The sequence below is a fragment of the Manihot esculenta genome, chromosome 11, assembly GCF_001659605.2.
Source record: "Manihot esculenta cultivar AM560-2 chromosome 11, M.esculenta_v8, whole genome shotgun sequence".
Classification (NCBI taxonomy): domain Eukaryota; kingdom Viridiplantae; phylum Streptophyta; class Magnoliopsida; order Malpighiales; family Euphorbiaceae; genus Manihot; species Manihot esculenta.
This window is the reverse complement of record NC_035171.2, coordinates 31776231-31793676: the sequence shown is the minus strand read 5'-3', so window position 1 is coordinate 31793676 and position 17446 is coordinate 31776231. Positions and strand designations below refer to the sequence as shown.

The 17446-nt window shown below is 31.0% G+C and overlaps 1 protein-coding gene and 2 pseudogenes across 1 annotated transcript; 2 read left to right on the top strand and 1 right to left on the bottom strand.

Annotated features, from left to right (window-relative positions):
• The first annotated feature begins 3209 nt into the window (after positions 1 to 3209).
• LOC122725115 (uncharacterized protein At3g28850-like) lies at positions 3210 to 3894 on the top strand. Its single transcript, XM_043961745.1, has one exon. The coding sequence runs from the start codon at positions 3547 to 3549 to the stop codon at positions 3892 to 3894; it is 348 nt and encodes a 115-aa protein (XP_043817680.1). The 5' UTR covers positions 3210 to 3546.
• A 466-nt stretch (positions 3895 to 4360) lies between these two features.
• Positions 4361 to 5535, bottom strand: LOC122725109 (annotated as a pseudogene).
• Positions 5536 to 9033: 3498 nt separating this feature from the next.
• LOC122725045 lies at positions 9034 to 13833 on the top strand (annotated as a pseudogene).
• The last annotated feature ends 3613 nt before the right edge of the window (positions 13834 to 17446 follow it).

Below are 17446 nucleotides of genomic sequence, written 5' to 3'. Positions count from 1 at the left end.
CGTTTTTGCAAATATTAATATTAAAAACCCATAAATAATTAATTACCATAACTTCAAATCTTTCCAAGCAAACTTGACTATATATATAATTACTTTCCTTCATATTAAATCTTAATTTAGAATAAATATTTCATCTCTGAACATCTTGAAACCAAGAAATTAAAAATATTACCATGTGCTGCATTGCCATTTTTTCCCGATTGGCTCCATCGTTTTTGCAAATATTAATATTAAAAACCCATAAATAATTAATTACCATAACTTCAAATCTTTCCAAGCAAACTTGACTATATATATAATTACTTTCCTTCATATTAAATCTTAATTTAGAATAAATATTTCATCTCTGAACATCCCGAAACCAAGAAATTAAAAATATTACCATGTGCTGCATTGCCATTTTTTTCCCGATTGGCTCCATCTTTTTTTGCAAATATTAATATTAAAAACCCATAAATAATTAATTACCATAACTTCAAATCTTTCCAAGCAAACTTGACTATATATATAATTACTTTCCTTCATATTAAATCTTAATTTAGAATAAATATTTCATCTCTGAACATCCCGAAACCAAGAAATTAAAAATATTACCATGTGCTGCATTGCCATTTTTTCCCGATTGGCTCCATCGTTTTTGCAAATATTAATATTAAAAACCCATAAATAATTAATTACCATAACTTCAAATCTTTCCAAGCAAACTTGACTATATATATAATTATTTTCCTTCATATTAAATCTTAATTTAGAATAAATATTTCATCTCTGAACATTCCGAAACCAAGAAATTAAAAATATTACCATGTGCTGCATTGCCATTTTTTCCCGATTGACTCCATCTTTTTTTGCAAATATTAATATTAAAAACCCATAAATAATTAATTACCATAACTTCAAACCTTTCCCAGTAAACTTGACTATATATATAATTACTTTCTTTCTTACTAAATCCTAATTTAGAATAATTATTTCATCTGTGAACATCCCCGAAACAAAGGAATTAAAAATATTATCATGTGCTGCATTGCTATTTTTTCCAAATTGGCTCCATCGTTGACTCGCGGTTGTCGAAGCCGGTCAAAAATAACCTTCCTGGTTATCAACAATTTTACAACTGCAGATAGTGGTGAAAGGATCGAATCCACAGAGAATTGATTACCTATTTATTTTTCTCAACAAGACCAATAAAATGAACTGAAACAATAATAAATTAAAGATGAGATAAAAGACTGAAAGTGGGATCAAATGAGATAAACTGGAAGCAGAATAAAAATAAATTGCAATAAAAGTAAAATGGGGGGTTTGAGATTGATTGTAGTAACTAATAATGAGAGTAATAATAGAAAGCAAATAGTTAAAATAAAATAGGAAATCAATATGAGAAAAGCCTAGTTGAAGATATGGATCCACTTTGGTTGTTTGGGTTGATCATTGAAACTTAGATTATCTTGATTAGTTCAATAGATTAGTTATGGGGGTGGAAGACGCTTCTCATCACCATGTCTCTCCTTATGATTAAATTAATTAGGGAACGTCCTCTAATTAATTACTAATTAACAAATTGCCAATGAACGTCTTTGGGCCATAGGCATCAAAACAATTGTCAATTGCATAAAGAAATAAAGAGATCCAATCCTAGCTACCCAAACGTATGGAGATAATGCTAGATCATGCAATTTTCTTGGGTTTTATCCCAAGTGTTCTAAGGTCAGAATATTTCCAGCAATTACGGACTAAAAATAATCCCAACTAACAATCAATTAACTTTGCAATTAAAATCAAGTGGCCAATTTGATCAAAACAACAAAGTAATCATATAATTAAAGCATCAATTGCATAAATATTGAACAAAACCAAAGACAATAATTTATGTTCAGATCTCACAACCCATTAAACAACCTTAGTTTCAACCAATCCTCAACTAGAATTAAAGATTTCAGCCTCTCATGGCTGAAACAAAACTAAAAATAAAATAAAAGAAGAAAGGTAGAAGAAGAGATGTGAATTTCGTAGGTGTCTCCCAAGGAGGGCTTAAGGACCATGTAGAGGCTCCTTATGTGGCTTTTTATAGTTGAAAAGTGTTGCCCTAGGTCATACTTACTGCCCAAGAGGTATTTTCTGCCCAAGTTATGTCTGAAAAGGAAAGAATCGCGTTTTTCGGCTTCAGAAGGAAGGCTGCGCGCGAATGCTTTGCGGAAAGAAGTTGGTGCGCGCGGTTTGGTCTCAGAAAGGGAAAGAGGCGCAGATTGTGCTTCCTAAATAAGTTTAGATGCTGACCTTACTTCCTAATTAGTGTAGAGGCTGCCCAAGATGCTGCCCATGTGCAACTTGCTGCCCAAGTTGTTGCAGAAAAGGAAGGTGGCGCGCAGATGGCTCTCAGAAGAGGAAAGCGTGCATATTGTTTCTGAATAGGAAGGATGCATGAATTTTGATCTTCAAAGGGGAAGATATGCTTGTCCATACATTTCTTTTTAGGTGGAGCCTCTTTTGAAATTTGAATATTGAATGCAGAAGAGGAAGAGTATCTCTTTGAGATCTTGCTGCCTAAATAAGAAGATATGACTACAGCAGTGTGTGCACATTTTTGAACAAGGAAAGAAAGATCTGCGATTTGAATTTCAAATAATCTTCTGAGTGAGTTTTCCTTGTTTGCTTTTGCTTCTGCACTTTCCTCATTTGAAAACCTTCCTTTTCTGAAAACTTTCCTTATTTGGCACTTTTTGGCAGTTTTAAGAGCATTTTCTCCAGATTGTCTCTTTACACCTAATATCTGCAAAACATAATTAAACCCACAAAATTAAGCAGAAAAGATGTAAATAAACATCAAGAACATAATGATAAAATGGACTAAAATATGCTCTATCAATCGTTTTTGCACATATTAATATTAAAAACCCATAAATAATTAATTACCATAACTTCAAATCTTTCCAAGCAAACTTGACTATATATATAATTACTTTCCTTCTTACTAAATCCAAATTTAGAATAAATATTAAGAATATCTAATATTTTTAAAGACCTCCGAAGATTTTTGATCAGACACTCCATTGTTACAGTTATAGAATCCCTTTCTTTCATAGCATCAAAGGCCCAGTCCAGTCCTACTTTATAATCCTAACTAGTATCATGTCTCTTCCATTCTCTCTCTCTCTCTCTCTAATGTGGCTAGAGTGGCTGAGATCACCAAGTAGGGCTCACACCTCCCCAAGACAGCCGCAGGAGCCACCTTCACCAAGGTACTTCTCCTGCTCATCTTTCAAAGATATCAATGCCATTCTCTTAGAAGAACAAAATGGATCTAAATCCCAACCCCAAACCCCCAGAAGACCCTCCATTTTCCACCGCGCCTCCCCACTCCACGGCCACCACGGCAACCACTCTAAAACATTCATAATTTCACCACCTCCTAACCAGGATGACCACGAGATCATCCTCTACTTTACCAGCCTCGGCATTGTCCGCAAAACATTCGAAGATTGCAGAACCGTCAGATCAATCCTCCGTGGATTTCGCATCCCAATTGACGAGCGAGATTTGTCCATGGATGCCGGGTATCTCGACGAGATACAGATGATCACATGTTCTAAAAAGGTTAGGTTACCTGCAGTTTTCTTAGGTGGGAAGTATGTTGGTGGGGCCGAGGAGATCAAGGAGATGAATGAGAGTGGTGAGTTGAGTAAGCTGATTGGTGGGTTACCCTTTGTAGGAAACAATAGTTTCTGTGATGTTTGTGGAGAGCTGAGACATGTTCTTTGCGCACAGTGCAATGGCAGCCATAAGATCTACTCTGAGAAGCATGGGTTTACGACCTGCACATCGTGCAATGTAAACGGTCTGGTTAAGTGCGGCCTATGTTATCCCGTGAACCGGCGGCGAATGTCAACTTAGCCCTCTATCCACAATAGAAAATATAGAAATAAAATAATATTAGAATGGAAGTAGTAGCTGTTTTTTCTTTTGCTTATTTTCTATTTTAGAAAAAAATAGAATACAGGAAAGTGGGGACCTTCCTATTTGGGTTCTTATATTTGATGGGATTTGTTTGATTAGATGTTTATAGACTTTTTTTTTTTGGCACAGATGTTTATATACTTAGCAGTAAGTGTTTGATGGTTTATGAATTATTTGTGAAACTTGTAAATCTTTACTTGTTGATTTTTATTTATTATTTTTCTAACAAGTCCCTTTGATACTATTTATGGCATGTTAATTGAATTTGTGGGCCACTGTTAAAAATAAAAGTTAGGTTTATTTAGGAAATCATGTTAATCTTGACAATTTTAGTTGTATAATTACTTTTGAATATCATAGAAACTCAACACGCCTTCCAGCACACTATTTCATTTTTTATTCTGTACCAAAACCCAGTGTCTCCATCATCAGAAATTGGAATAATCAAGTCAATAAAGAAAGGTTCTTAAAAAAGAAAGGTTCTTAATAATGTAGTCTGAATTATTTCAAGCTGGATTCTCTAGTTTGTGACTATCCTTACATGTCCCTTGTCCCGAGAAACATCAAAAGCTGAACGGCCATGACTATCTGCGATTGTGGGTCAGAACCCATCTCAATTAGCATCTCTACCATCTTATGGTCACCATTTGCCGCTGCTCTATACAGTGCAGTCCTGCCATCTTTGCTCTTAGCATCCTTATCTGCACCGGATTCCACCAACACCCTAGCGCACTTGATATTCCCTCTACCTGCCGCCAAATGCAACGGTGTCCTTCCTTCTTTATCTCTCAAATCCAATGGCCCAAAACTATCCAATGAATCCAAAACTTCGTCCGTCCGATCAAATGCTATTGCCACGTGCAGCTCGCTCCAGCCTTTGGATTGCCACTTTGCGTCCATTTGATGAAAGCCCACATCATCCGCTTTCGCCCGTGCGTCAATCTTCAACCCAGCTTCAAGCAGTAAGTTCACCATACCCTCAGGGTCAGCCAACTCAGTAGCAACTCGAAGGAGCGACTCAGCCTCTCTCGGTGACAACTCAGAAAGTATCGACCTTTGCCTCTTTATTATATTCTTCACAGAGTTAACATCCCCACTGCTGACAGCGTGCCGGAGAAGAAATGGACCGACGAAGGCAACCTTGAGCTTAAAATCTTGAGTTGACCAGAGAGGAAGGGAAGAGAACCATGAGCTGAGAGAATCGGGGTTAGTCAAATCGGATGAATTGGGAGGAAACGGTCGGAGGGAGAACGAGGGAAAGAGGATGGGAGATGGGTTTGTGGTCTGAGTATGATTTGAAAGATGGTAGAGGATGAAGGAGGGATAAGCCCAGTTGGTGGATTAACCAGGAACTTGTGCGGCGATGAAGTTTGGACCTTGAATGCTATTGGGGTAGTGGCGGAGAGAGACCTGAGGCGGACGTTGGCTCGGCATTTGGAATTGAGCATAAAGTCTAGACGAACCTCTGAGTCTGATACTTCGATGAGCGGCCTCTCCATTAATGGAGATAGAGAAGTCAGAAATGGGGAAATGGCCTGTATGTTGTGATGATTAATGAAGAGGAAAGATATTAGTGTTTGAGACGATGCATGCACGTGATTCTGTGGGACTCATGCATGGGTGGCCAATTTGGGTTTGTCTTTGTCCCTAATGTATTAAGAATTAAAGTATAATTACATAATAATTAATTTTTTTATAAGTTAAAAAAATATATTCCCTAACTATTTTTATTTTTTTAATACAATTGATAGCTAAATATCTTATGAAACGATATAAATTAGAGATTTGAATAAATAAAATATTTTTGAATATTTAATTTGATGAAATTTTATTACAATGAATTTGAATAAAATATATAATTAGATTTAAAATAGTTTTGATTTAAATTCATGGTAGACTTGCTTGGATTTGGATTTTTCATATTGAATAATCATTATCTAAATTTATTTATATAAATAATTAATTTAATTAAAATATATATTTTATAATAATATTTATAAATTTTTATATGTTTTCATTTAAAATTATATTATAAATATTTTATGAAATATTAAGTTTTAAAATTAAAATTATTAATTAAAAAATTTATTTATAAATTATTAATTAAAATTATATAAATATAGTATTAGTTTGAGTCATAATAATTGATTTTAGAATGAATTTAAATAATTTAATATAAATTTTCATCGTATTTGAACGAGTTCAATTATTAAAAATATTAACCGATTTTGCATAGGGTGGTTTTTTGTGAATGTTCTTTCATTATTATTTTAGAGAGATGAACAATGAAATTCATTTTATATCATTTGTTAAATCACATCATTGTTTATACTTTAAAAATAAATAATTAAATTAAATATAAAATAGTTATATTACACATTTTATTGATGTTTGTAAATGTTTCTCTCATAAATTTAGTTTTAAATATATTTATTAAAAACCATTTTAGTTTTAAAAGTTGACTCATCAAAATCGGTTTGGATAGATTAGTGGTGCACAAGTTGAACCAAAATGGAAAAATTAAAAGGAGAAATTTTTAAGTGAATTAGATTTATTATGAAGTTAATAGATATTAAAGGCACTCCGAGGCTTAGCCTGGTGGAAAATGCATCCTAATAGACTTGAGAGGTCTAAGGTTCTACTCCCCCAACTCCTATTTCAAAAAAAAAAAAAGATATTAAAGTGAATTTTATTTATTATTTTATAATATAATTTATTATTTATAATTTTAAAAATTTATTAATCTATAATAAATTGGATCCAAATATATACTTCCCATCAAATGTAGTTAAAAATAACTCAATTTATTGATTTATTAGTTTATAAAAAACATTTTCGTCAATTTTATAGTAAACAATATTTTATTAATAATAATATTAGCCAATATACTAATATGTAGAATGTTTTCGGGTGAGCATTTATTAAATTTTAAAAATTAAACTCTATCTTATTTTATTTTGTCAATTTTATAACAAACAACATTAAAAAAAGTACGAGATAAATTTAAATATTGTATCATAAAAAGCTACTACTCAATTTAAATAAATAATGTAATGCATGGTGGTCAATTTAAGGTCAACGTGAAAGATGAAATTAGAGATTTACGCCCATATTCTAAAATTCTTAAATATTGATTTCAATTCAACGATTTCATGCAAAAAAAAGTGACATACATCAAATTTTAATTTGATTTAAAGAAAAATAAAACAACTTAATTAAATTGATGTTGATTTTATTTTAATTTTGCTTCAAAACCTAACAGATTACTATTTAAATTCAAAATAAAAACCGAACCATGACTCAATTGGGAATGTAATTCCTTTTGTTTGCTCCCCATTTTCTAATTTTTAAATGTGAGTCCATACTGATAATTCTCATTTTTCAATAAAATTTTAGGTGTAGCCTCACTTATTAAGGACGGATGATTATTCATATAAGCATATGGATAAGATTTGATGATAAGAGTCTTTTTTCTGTAATATTAACCGTTTTATTAAACTATTAACTGATTATTCACCTTATTTAGTAGGGAATAGTAGTTATGTTAGTGATTAGTTGAATATAAAAATAATTTTTTATAATTTATTTTTTTAATCACTAAATCAAAATATTAAGCATTAAGAAAAAATTATTACTTAATTTTTATAAAAAATTTTAATTTTAAAAAATATATTAAAATATTTTAAATATTTTAAAAAATTTATTAGTAAATGATTAGGTTAATTTTATTCATTAAATATTTTACTATTTAATTTTTATAATTTTAAAAATTTATTAATTAATATTTTAGATATTTAAAAAGTTTATTAATTAATTTTTTATATTCATAACATTTTAAATTCTTTTATAATATTTAACCTTAAAATTAATAAAAAATAATTATTATTTTTTAAAAAAATATTAAAAATATTTTAATATATTTTTTAAAATTAAAAAATTAATTAGTTTTCTTATACCATATACACTAAAAAATATTTTTTTTCCTTACTAAGATGGAAGTAGCGGGAAGAAACCACTGTGATCCTATGACATCTTTTATTCTAGAAATGATATTAAAATTTCAATAATGATTTCTGAGTTGTTCCTGCACATGCATTTGCTCATACATATGGCACAATTAAGTTCTATAGTCGTAAACAGAATTTATTGGAGTTCTCCACATTAGCTGAGAAAAATTATTTAGGGATTGGCAGATCTCAATGCACCCCTCTGGCTACTGGTGAATATCCCCGAAATCAAGAAATTAAAAATATTACATGTGCTGCATTACCATTTTTTCCTAATTTGCTCCATCTTTTTTGCAAATATTAATATTAAAAACCCATAAATAATTAATTACCATAACTTTAAATTTTTCCAAGCAAACTTGACTATATATATAATTACTTTCCTTCTTACTAAATCCAAATTTAGAATAAATATTTCATATCTCTGAACATCCTCGAAACCAAGGAATTAAAAATATTACCATATACTGCATTGTCATTTTTTCCCAATTGGCTGACATCTTTTTTGCAAATATTAATATTAAAAACTCATAAATAATTAATTACCATAACTTCAAATTTTTCCAAGCAAACTTGACTTTATATATAATTACTTTCCTTCTTACTAAATTCAAATTTAGAATAAATATTGAGAATATCTAATATTTTTAAAGACCTCCGAAGATTTAAACCAATGATGAATCAAGAATTTGATCAGACACTCTATTGTTAAAGTTATAGAATCCCTTTCTTTAATAGCACCAAAGGGCCCGGTCCAGTCCTACTTTGTAACCCTAACTAGTCTCATGTCTCTTCCATTCTCTCTCTCTATATATAATGTGGCTAGAGTGGCTGAGATCACCAAGTAGGGCTCACACCTCCCTGAGACGGCCGGCGGAGCCACCTTCACCAAGGTACTTCTCCTGCTCATCTTTCAAAGATATCAATGCCATTCTCTTAGAAGAACAAAATGGATCCAAATCCCAACCCCAAACCCCCATAAGACCCTCCATTTTTCACCGTGTCCGGATCGCCTCCCCACTCCACCGCAACCACTCTAAAACATTCATAATTTCACCCTGGTTAAATTATGAATGTTTTAGAGTGGTTGCGGTGGTGGCAGTGGAGTGGGGAGGCGCAGTGGAAAATGGAGGGTCTTCTGGGGGTTTGGGGTTGGGATTTGGATCCATTTTGTTCTTCTAAGAGAATGGCATTGATATCTTTGAAAGATGAGCAGGAGAAGTACCTAGGTGAAGGTGGCTCCGGCGGACGTGTGTGAGCCCTACTTGGTGATCTCAGCCACTCTACTGTGTCCAAAAAAGTTAGGTTACCTGCAGTTTTCTTAGGAGGGAAGTATGTTGGCGGGGCCGAGGAGATCAAGGAGATGAATGAGAGTGGTGAGTTGAGTAAGCTGATTGGTGGGTTACCGTTTGTAGGAAACAATATTAAAATTAAATTTAATAGCGTCTGTGATGTTTGTGGAGGGCTGAGATATGTTCTTTGTGCACAGTAATGGCAGCCATAAGATCTACTCTGAGAAGCATGGGTTTAGGACCTGCACATCCGGTCTGATTAAGTGCGGCCTATGTTATCCCGTGCAATGTAAACGGTTTGATTAAGTGCGGCATATGTTATCCCGTGAAGCGGCGAGGTATGTCAACTTAGCCCTCTATCCACAATAGGAAATATAGAAATAAAATAATATTGGTGTTTTTTCTTTTGCTTATTTTCTATTTTAGAAAAAAATGGAATACAGGAAAGTGGGGATCTTCCTATTTGGGTTCTTTTATTTGATGGGATTTGTTTGATTAGATGTTTATAGACTTTTTTTTTACCACAGATGTTTATAAACTTAGCAGCAAGTGTTTGATGATTTATGAATTATTTGTGAAACTTGTAAATCTTTACTTGTTGATTTTTGTTTATTATTTTTCTAACAAGTCCCTGTGATACTATTTCTCCTTTTTTTTCTCTTTTTCTTTGTTTTTTGCAAACATAAGCGATTTCTAATTTCTATTACATAAAAGGAAAATGCAGTATTTCAGTCATACACCATACCTATTGAAGAATATTCAACATAAAAAAACAAATCATGGATAGCTACTATAATATGCTTTAGAAAATATCATTGAGAAAATTATTAACTTAAATACATATTAGTCAAATTTATAAAAAAAATTAATTTAAAATTAAATTTAACATGCTTTATTATAAAAATTTGAATAAGTAAATAATTTTAATTTTTTTTTTTAGAATGGGGATTAGAAATTGAGAGACTAGAATATGAGAGTTCTATCAAATTTACTTAAATGCACTTACCATATTAAATCTGTGAGTCCAATTTTAAATTCTTTATATATATATATATATATATATACATTAACATATCTTAAACGATCATTGTTTTTTCTTATTCCGATCCTTGACGGGATGAGCCGCTTTACTTTTGTTGACTCTTAAATTAATAGGGACAACTATATTTTCTTATTTATGGATAGTTAATTGAAGCAGATAGTTTCTCATGGAGAAGAAAAAATAAGAAGTTAGGTTTAAAAAAGAGGAAAAGGCGAGAGTATCGAGTTATAAAAGGAGTACAGAGGAAAACTTACATTATTATATATATATTATAAAAACATGTAGAAGCATATAAGAAAATTATTATATGAATTGTTAATCTGAGAAAAAAAGTCGTTAATTAATAAAAATATTCTGTGGTAGTTCGTTAAAATTTTAATTAAAAAATAATAACGCTAGGAGAGAATATTTTTATTTATAATATTTTTAATTTGAAAAATATTTTAAATATTCCTAAAGATTATGATGTTTATTTTCTTCTCTTTTTGCTCCTGGAAATTCATCAGATTTAGAGTTCTTCTTCTCTTTTTTGCTCTACCAGAACTTTATTTTCTGCTGGTCGCTCAACGACGAAGGTATATAGCTACATATGGTTTTCTGTTTGTTTCTTGGGAAAGTGGAGAAGAATGGTTGGTGAAATTTGGTGGTCTGTTTGCAGGTTTAGCGTTATTGAAGTTTAGAGAAAGAATAGTGAGTGATCCGTACGACGCGTTGAAGAATTGGAAGGATGAGGATGGAGTTGTTAATCCGTGTTATTGGTTTGGAGTTGAGTGCTCTGATGGCAAAGTTGTCGAATTGTATGTATCTTTTCTCTCTGCTGAAAAATTTTGGCCTTTTGTTTTCGTTTTCTTTTCTGTTCTGATACTGGAAAATTTAAGGGAAAAGTTTTGAGGCTCGAGATGCATTTTTTTGATAAAATTTGTAATTTCTGAAGCTGATTATGCGAGTCAGCGATGAAAAATACATAACCTTTTGGTTTTGGATGGCAAGTTTAAAGTGTGTTCTAGCTATTACTTTGCAGTTTTGAGAAGTCATCCGTTGGTTTCCAGTTTACTTTTTTGGATGACTCTATCAGATCAAAGTAACTCTATTACTATAATTTATGCTGCTTGATCTATGGATTACATGTTTTGTTGATTGCCCTTTTGGCTGCAGTCTGCAGCATTGTGAGAACATTTTTCAAAACTATATCACATCAGGTGCTGCTGTGCCTGGGAACCTTTTGGGTTCCCTGGTGATATGTAAACTTTGCAACTTGAATCAGAATCCTTAAATCGTGCTTTGGTTTCCAAGTTCGGTTTATTTTGATTAGAACTTAATGGAATCAGCTCAGATTGAGTAAAACTTGAAAAGAAAATCAGTGTTACTCTCTTTGTAGTTAATGGTTATTTTAAACGTGATACTACTTGCTGATAAGCTCTCTATTTTATTCTAAAGAAAAATATGTAATATTCAGGAACTTGAAAGATCTTTATCTTGGAGGAACACTAGCACCTGACCTCAGAAACCTTGTTCGCATAAAGTCTATGTAAGTATCAACTAGGCAACATAAATTTACCTTCTGTCCTTTGATTCAGAATTTTTTTGCCTTTGGTCATATGGCTTAATGTTCTGCTGCAGCATTTTGCACAACAATTCTTTTACTGGCATCATTCCTGAAGGGATTGGAGAGTTGAAGGAGTTGGAGGGGCTAGATTTTGGAAATAATAACTTCAGTGGGCCACTCCCTCCTGTCCTTGACAGTAGTCTCTCTTTGACAATCCTGTAAGTTGATAATGTTGAACAATTTTTTTCCTCCATTGAGATTATCTTTTGCTTCCATTAGTATATGAACTCCATTTTTTTTGTGCATATGTTTTAGTTTCCTGGACAACAACAGGCTTCTCAGCAATTTATCACCTGAAATTCATCGACTAGAAACACATTCTGAATTTCAAGTAGATGAAAACCAACTAGCTAGTGCAGCTAAAGGACCATCTTACAATGAAAGATCTGCCTTACGGTATGTCAGTTGAATATTCTCGTATGGGTCAAGATAAGACATTTTTCTGGTAGTCTACTGTAAATCTGAGACAATTTTAGTGGCACTAACATTGTTTTAGGTTCTTGGGCACCTTTTGGTGAACCATCTGATTTAATTTCTCCTTTATGGGGGACGTTGAGAAAAGGAATGGCCCCTCTGTGACAAACAATTCATTGTTTTCATGAAATGAAATTGTCTTGCATTCCCCCCCTCCCTTCCCTTCCCCTTCTCTGTATTTGTGTAATTTCTTTGTTGTTCCATGCTGTTACATATTTACATTATGCCTTTGTCCCCCATATTTTTTACAGGAATGCTGTGCAAACTGAAAATGCAATTAACAAGCGACAGCTGCAAGTGGCCAATGCCCCTCGAGTGAATGAATCACCATATTTAAGAAGTCGTTTCTCTGTTCCAGAAGCACCTTCTGAATCTGGAAAGGCTCCACCTAGATCTGTAGCCCCACCATTTTCGCTTTTGCCTTCTCCCCCTGTAAATAACTCCATTCAATCTCCTCCACCGGAACCAAATCCGGCACCCTCTTCTCCCCCTGCAGTTGTTTCTCTTCCAACTCCACTGGAACCAAATCCCCCTTCTGCTTCACCTAATGGTTCTGCTTCAAATCCTCTTCTAGTTCCAACTCCTCCATCCTCTAATAATCCTAGAAAACCTTCCTCATCAAAAAAACATGTTTCTATAATTGCTGGTGCCATAGGGGGTGCACTACTTGCCATGTCCATTGTCATCTTCTATGTGTATAAAATTAACAAGGCTACTGTCAAACCTTGGGCCACAGGATTGAGTGGGCAACTTCAGAAAGCATTTGTAACTGGTAATTCTTCTTCCCAAGTGGAAAAGTTATATTTTGTACGAGGGTGTGAGGTTTCAAACTTCAAACCATTTTACATGTGCATCTAGAGTGTAAGCTGCTCCACATCTTTCTTCCATATGGTGTGTCCGTGTTCAACCCTTTTTGGCTATCTACTTGCATGACTCAAGATTTGCATTTCAGGTGTACCGAAGCTTAAAAAAGATCTGAGCTTGAAGAAGGCTGTGAAGATTTCAGTAGTGTAATTGGTTCTTCACCAATTGGTACACAGTACAAGGGAACATTGTCCAGTGGCATTGAAATAGCTGTGGCCTCAGTTGCAGTAACATCTTCCAAGGATTGGCCTAAGCATTTGGAAGTTCAATTTAGGAAGAAGGTACTTTATGAGCTAATCACATTGAACTATAAGGACTTATGATGCAACCTCGTTTTCTAATTCCTTCAGATATTTTCTTTCAGATTGAGACATTATCAAAAGTGAATCACAAGAATTTTATCAACCTTTTTGGATATTGTGAGGAGGAGGATATTTTACTTCATTTCTCTTCTCTTCAATTCCTACTGGTAAATGTGAACAAACTTGCATGGTTTCATTGCTTTATGGCGTTTTGAATTCTAACAAGCTTGAACTCTTCAAAATTTGGCTCGACTCGATTCGTTTACACCCCTACTTATTTATTATTTTATAAATTTACAACAGTTGAATTTTCATAAAATGTTGAACTTATGTTTATTGACTTGTTTATTTTGTTTGAAATAAGTTTAACTTTTTCCTTTCACTTCCTGTTTCAAATCAAGAAATTTGTAAAAATTTAACTTAATTTATTTTTTTACCAATTTTTAAATTGAAAATGAAAAATTAATTCTTTTTAATTTAATAAATAATTTTAAGTAAAACTATAATTCATATATGATTTATTTCAAGTGACACATCAAAAAATAATTTTAAATGCTATTGAAAATTAGTTTGGAAATATTTATTTGTTTGGAAATTTTACGATTAAAAAAAATAATGATTATATTTTTTTAGCAATTTCTATTCGACGTATTGAACGTAATGCTCAAACGACAATCTACTTTTTACTATCTAGATTCGGCCCGGTGGAAATTGCCCATTGAAATTGACCCGACCCAAATAAATTAAATGAGCTTTCAGTAATTGCCCAACCGAATCCGATGATCCATGCTTGTGACCCATGAGCATGTAGTTATTAGTTAACAAGATTTTTTTTTTTGCAATAGGGTGGTTTTTTGTGAATGTTCTTTCATTATTATTTTAGAGAGATGAACAATGAAATTCATTTTATATCATTTGTTAAATCACATCATTGTTTATACTTTAAAAATAAATAATTAAATTAAATATAAAATAGTTATATTACACATTTTATTGATGTTTGTAAATGTTTCTCTCATAAATTTAGTTTTAAATATATTTATTAAAAACCATTTTAGTTTTAAAAGTTGACTCATCAAAATCCGGTTTGGATAGATTAGTGGTGCACAAGTTGAACCAAAATGGAAAAATTAAAAGGAGAAATTTTTAAGTGAATTAGATTTATTATGAAGTTAATAGATATCAAAGGCACTCCGAGACTTAGCCTGGTGGAAAATGCATCCTAATAGACTTGAGAGGTCTAAGGTTCTACTCCCCCAACTCCTATTTCAAAAAAAAAAAAAAGATATTAAAGTGAATTTTATTTATTATTTTATAATATAATTTATTATTTATAATTTTAAAAATTTATTAATCTATAATAAATTGGATCCAAATATATACTTCCCATCAAATGTAGTTAAAAATAACTCAATTTATTGATTTATTAGTTTATAAAAAACATTTTCGTCAATTTTATAGTAAACAATATTTTATTAATAATAATATTAGTCAATATACTAATATGTAGAATGTTTTCGGGTGAGCATTTATTAAATTTTAAAAATTAAACTCTATCTTATTTTATTTTGTCAATTTTATAACAAACAACATTAAAAAAAATACGAGATAAATTTAAATATTGTATCATAAAAAGCTACTACTCAATTTAAATAAATAATGTAATGCATGGTGGTCAATTTAAGGTCAACGTGAAAGATGAAATTAGAGATTTACGCCCATATTCTAAAATTCTTAAATATTGATTTCAATTCAACGATTTCATGCAAAAAAAAGTGACATACATCAAATTTTAATTTGATTTAAAGAAAAATAAAACAACTTAATTAAATTGATGTTGATTTTATTTTAATTTTGCTTCAAAACCTAACAGATTACTATTTAAATTCAAAATAAAAACCGAACCATGACTCAATTGGGAATGTAATTCCTTTTGTTTGCTCCGCATTTTCTAATTTTTAAATGTGAGTCCATACTGATAATTCTCATTTTTTAATAAAATTTTAGGATGCAAATTAGATACTTTGAATGTAGCCTCACTTATTAAGGACGGATGATTATTCATCTAACTCATTTTAGGATGAGGTTAGGAAAAATCATATAAGCATATGGATAAGATTTGATGATAAAAGTCTTTTTTCTGTAATATTAACTGTTTTATTAAACTATTAACTGATTATTCACCTTATTTAGTAGGGAATAGCAGTTATGTTAGTGATTACTTGAATATAAAAGATAATTTTTTATAATTTATTTTTTTAATCACTAAATCAAAATATTAAGCATTAAGAAAAAATTATTACTTAATTTTTATAAAAAATTTTAATTTTAAAAAATATATTAAAATATTTTAAATATTTTAAAAAATTTATTAGTAAAGGATTAGGTTAATTTTATTCATTAAATATTTTACTATTTAATATTTATAATTTTAAAAATTTATTAATTAATATTTTAGATATTTAAAAAGTTTATTAATTAATTTTTTATATTCATAACATTTTAAATTCTTTTATAATATTTAACCTTAAAATTAATAAAAAATAATTATTATTTTTTAAAAAAATATTAAAAATATTTTAATATATTTTTTAAAATTAAAAAATTAATTAGTTTTCTTATACCATATACACTAAAAAATATTTTTTTCCTTACTAAGATGGAAGTAGCGGGAAGAAACCATTGTGATCCTATGACATCTTTTATTCTAGAAATGATATTAAAATTTCAATAATGATTTCTGAGTTGTTCCTGCACATGCATTTGCTCATACATATGGCACAATTAAGTTCTATAGTCGTAAACAGAATTATTTAGGGATTGGCAGATCTCAATGCACCCCTCTGGCTACTAGTGAATATCCCCGAAATCAAGAAATTAAAAATATTACCATGTGCTGCATTACCATTCTTTTCTAATTTGCTTCATCTTTTTTGCAAATATTAATATTAAAAACCCATAAATAATTAATTACCATAACTTCAAATTTTTCCAAGCAAACTTGACTATATATATAATTACTTTCCTTCTTACTAAATCCAAATTTATAATAAATATTTCATATCTCTGAACATCCCCGAAACAAAGAAATTAAAAATATTACCATGTGCTGCATTGCCATTTTTTTCCAATTAGCTCCATTTTTTTTTGTAAATATTAATATTAAAAATCCATAAATAATTAATTACCATAACTTCAAATCTTTCCAAGCAAACTTGACTATATATATATAATTACTTTCCTTCTTAGTAAATCCAAATTTAGAATAAATATTTCATATCTCTGAACATCCTCGAAACCAAGGAATTAAAAATATTACCATGTACTGCATTGTAATTTTTTCCCAATTGGCTGACATCTTTTTTGCAAATATTAATATTAAAAACTCAAATAATTAATTACCATAACTTCAAATTTTTCCAAGCAAACTTGACTTTATATATAATTACTTTCCTTCTTGCTTAATTCAAATTTAGAATAAATATTGAGAATATCTAATATTTTTAAAGACCTCCGAAGATTTAAACCAATGATGAATCAAGCATTTGATCAGACACTCCATTGTTAAAGTTATAGAATCCCTTTCTTTAATAGCACCAAAGGCCCGGTCCAGTCCTATAAGGCCTAGGCCCAGGCCTATTAATTTTATTAAAAAAAAAAAAAAAAAAAAGGGAAAATTGAGCATTAAAGCACTGGTTTCGGGAATGTCCCGAAACATTCCCGAAACCAGAAACCCGTCTTCCTCCTCCAGCAAAAGAGCAAAAGCTCTGCAAAAATATATATAAAAAAAAAAAAAATTCCTCTTTTAAATCCAAATCTCCTCCTTCTCAACCCAATCAACCCAGATCCTGTTTTAAACCTATATCCTGTTAAGAAATTCAATAATTTCTTCTAGAGGTTCC

What these genes read in the sequence shown, in the direction of transcription:
- LOC122725115 (XM_043961745.1), top strand. Translation starts at nt 3,547, where the DNA reads ATGGATGCCGGGTATCTCGACGAGATACAGATGATCACATGTTCTAAA.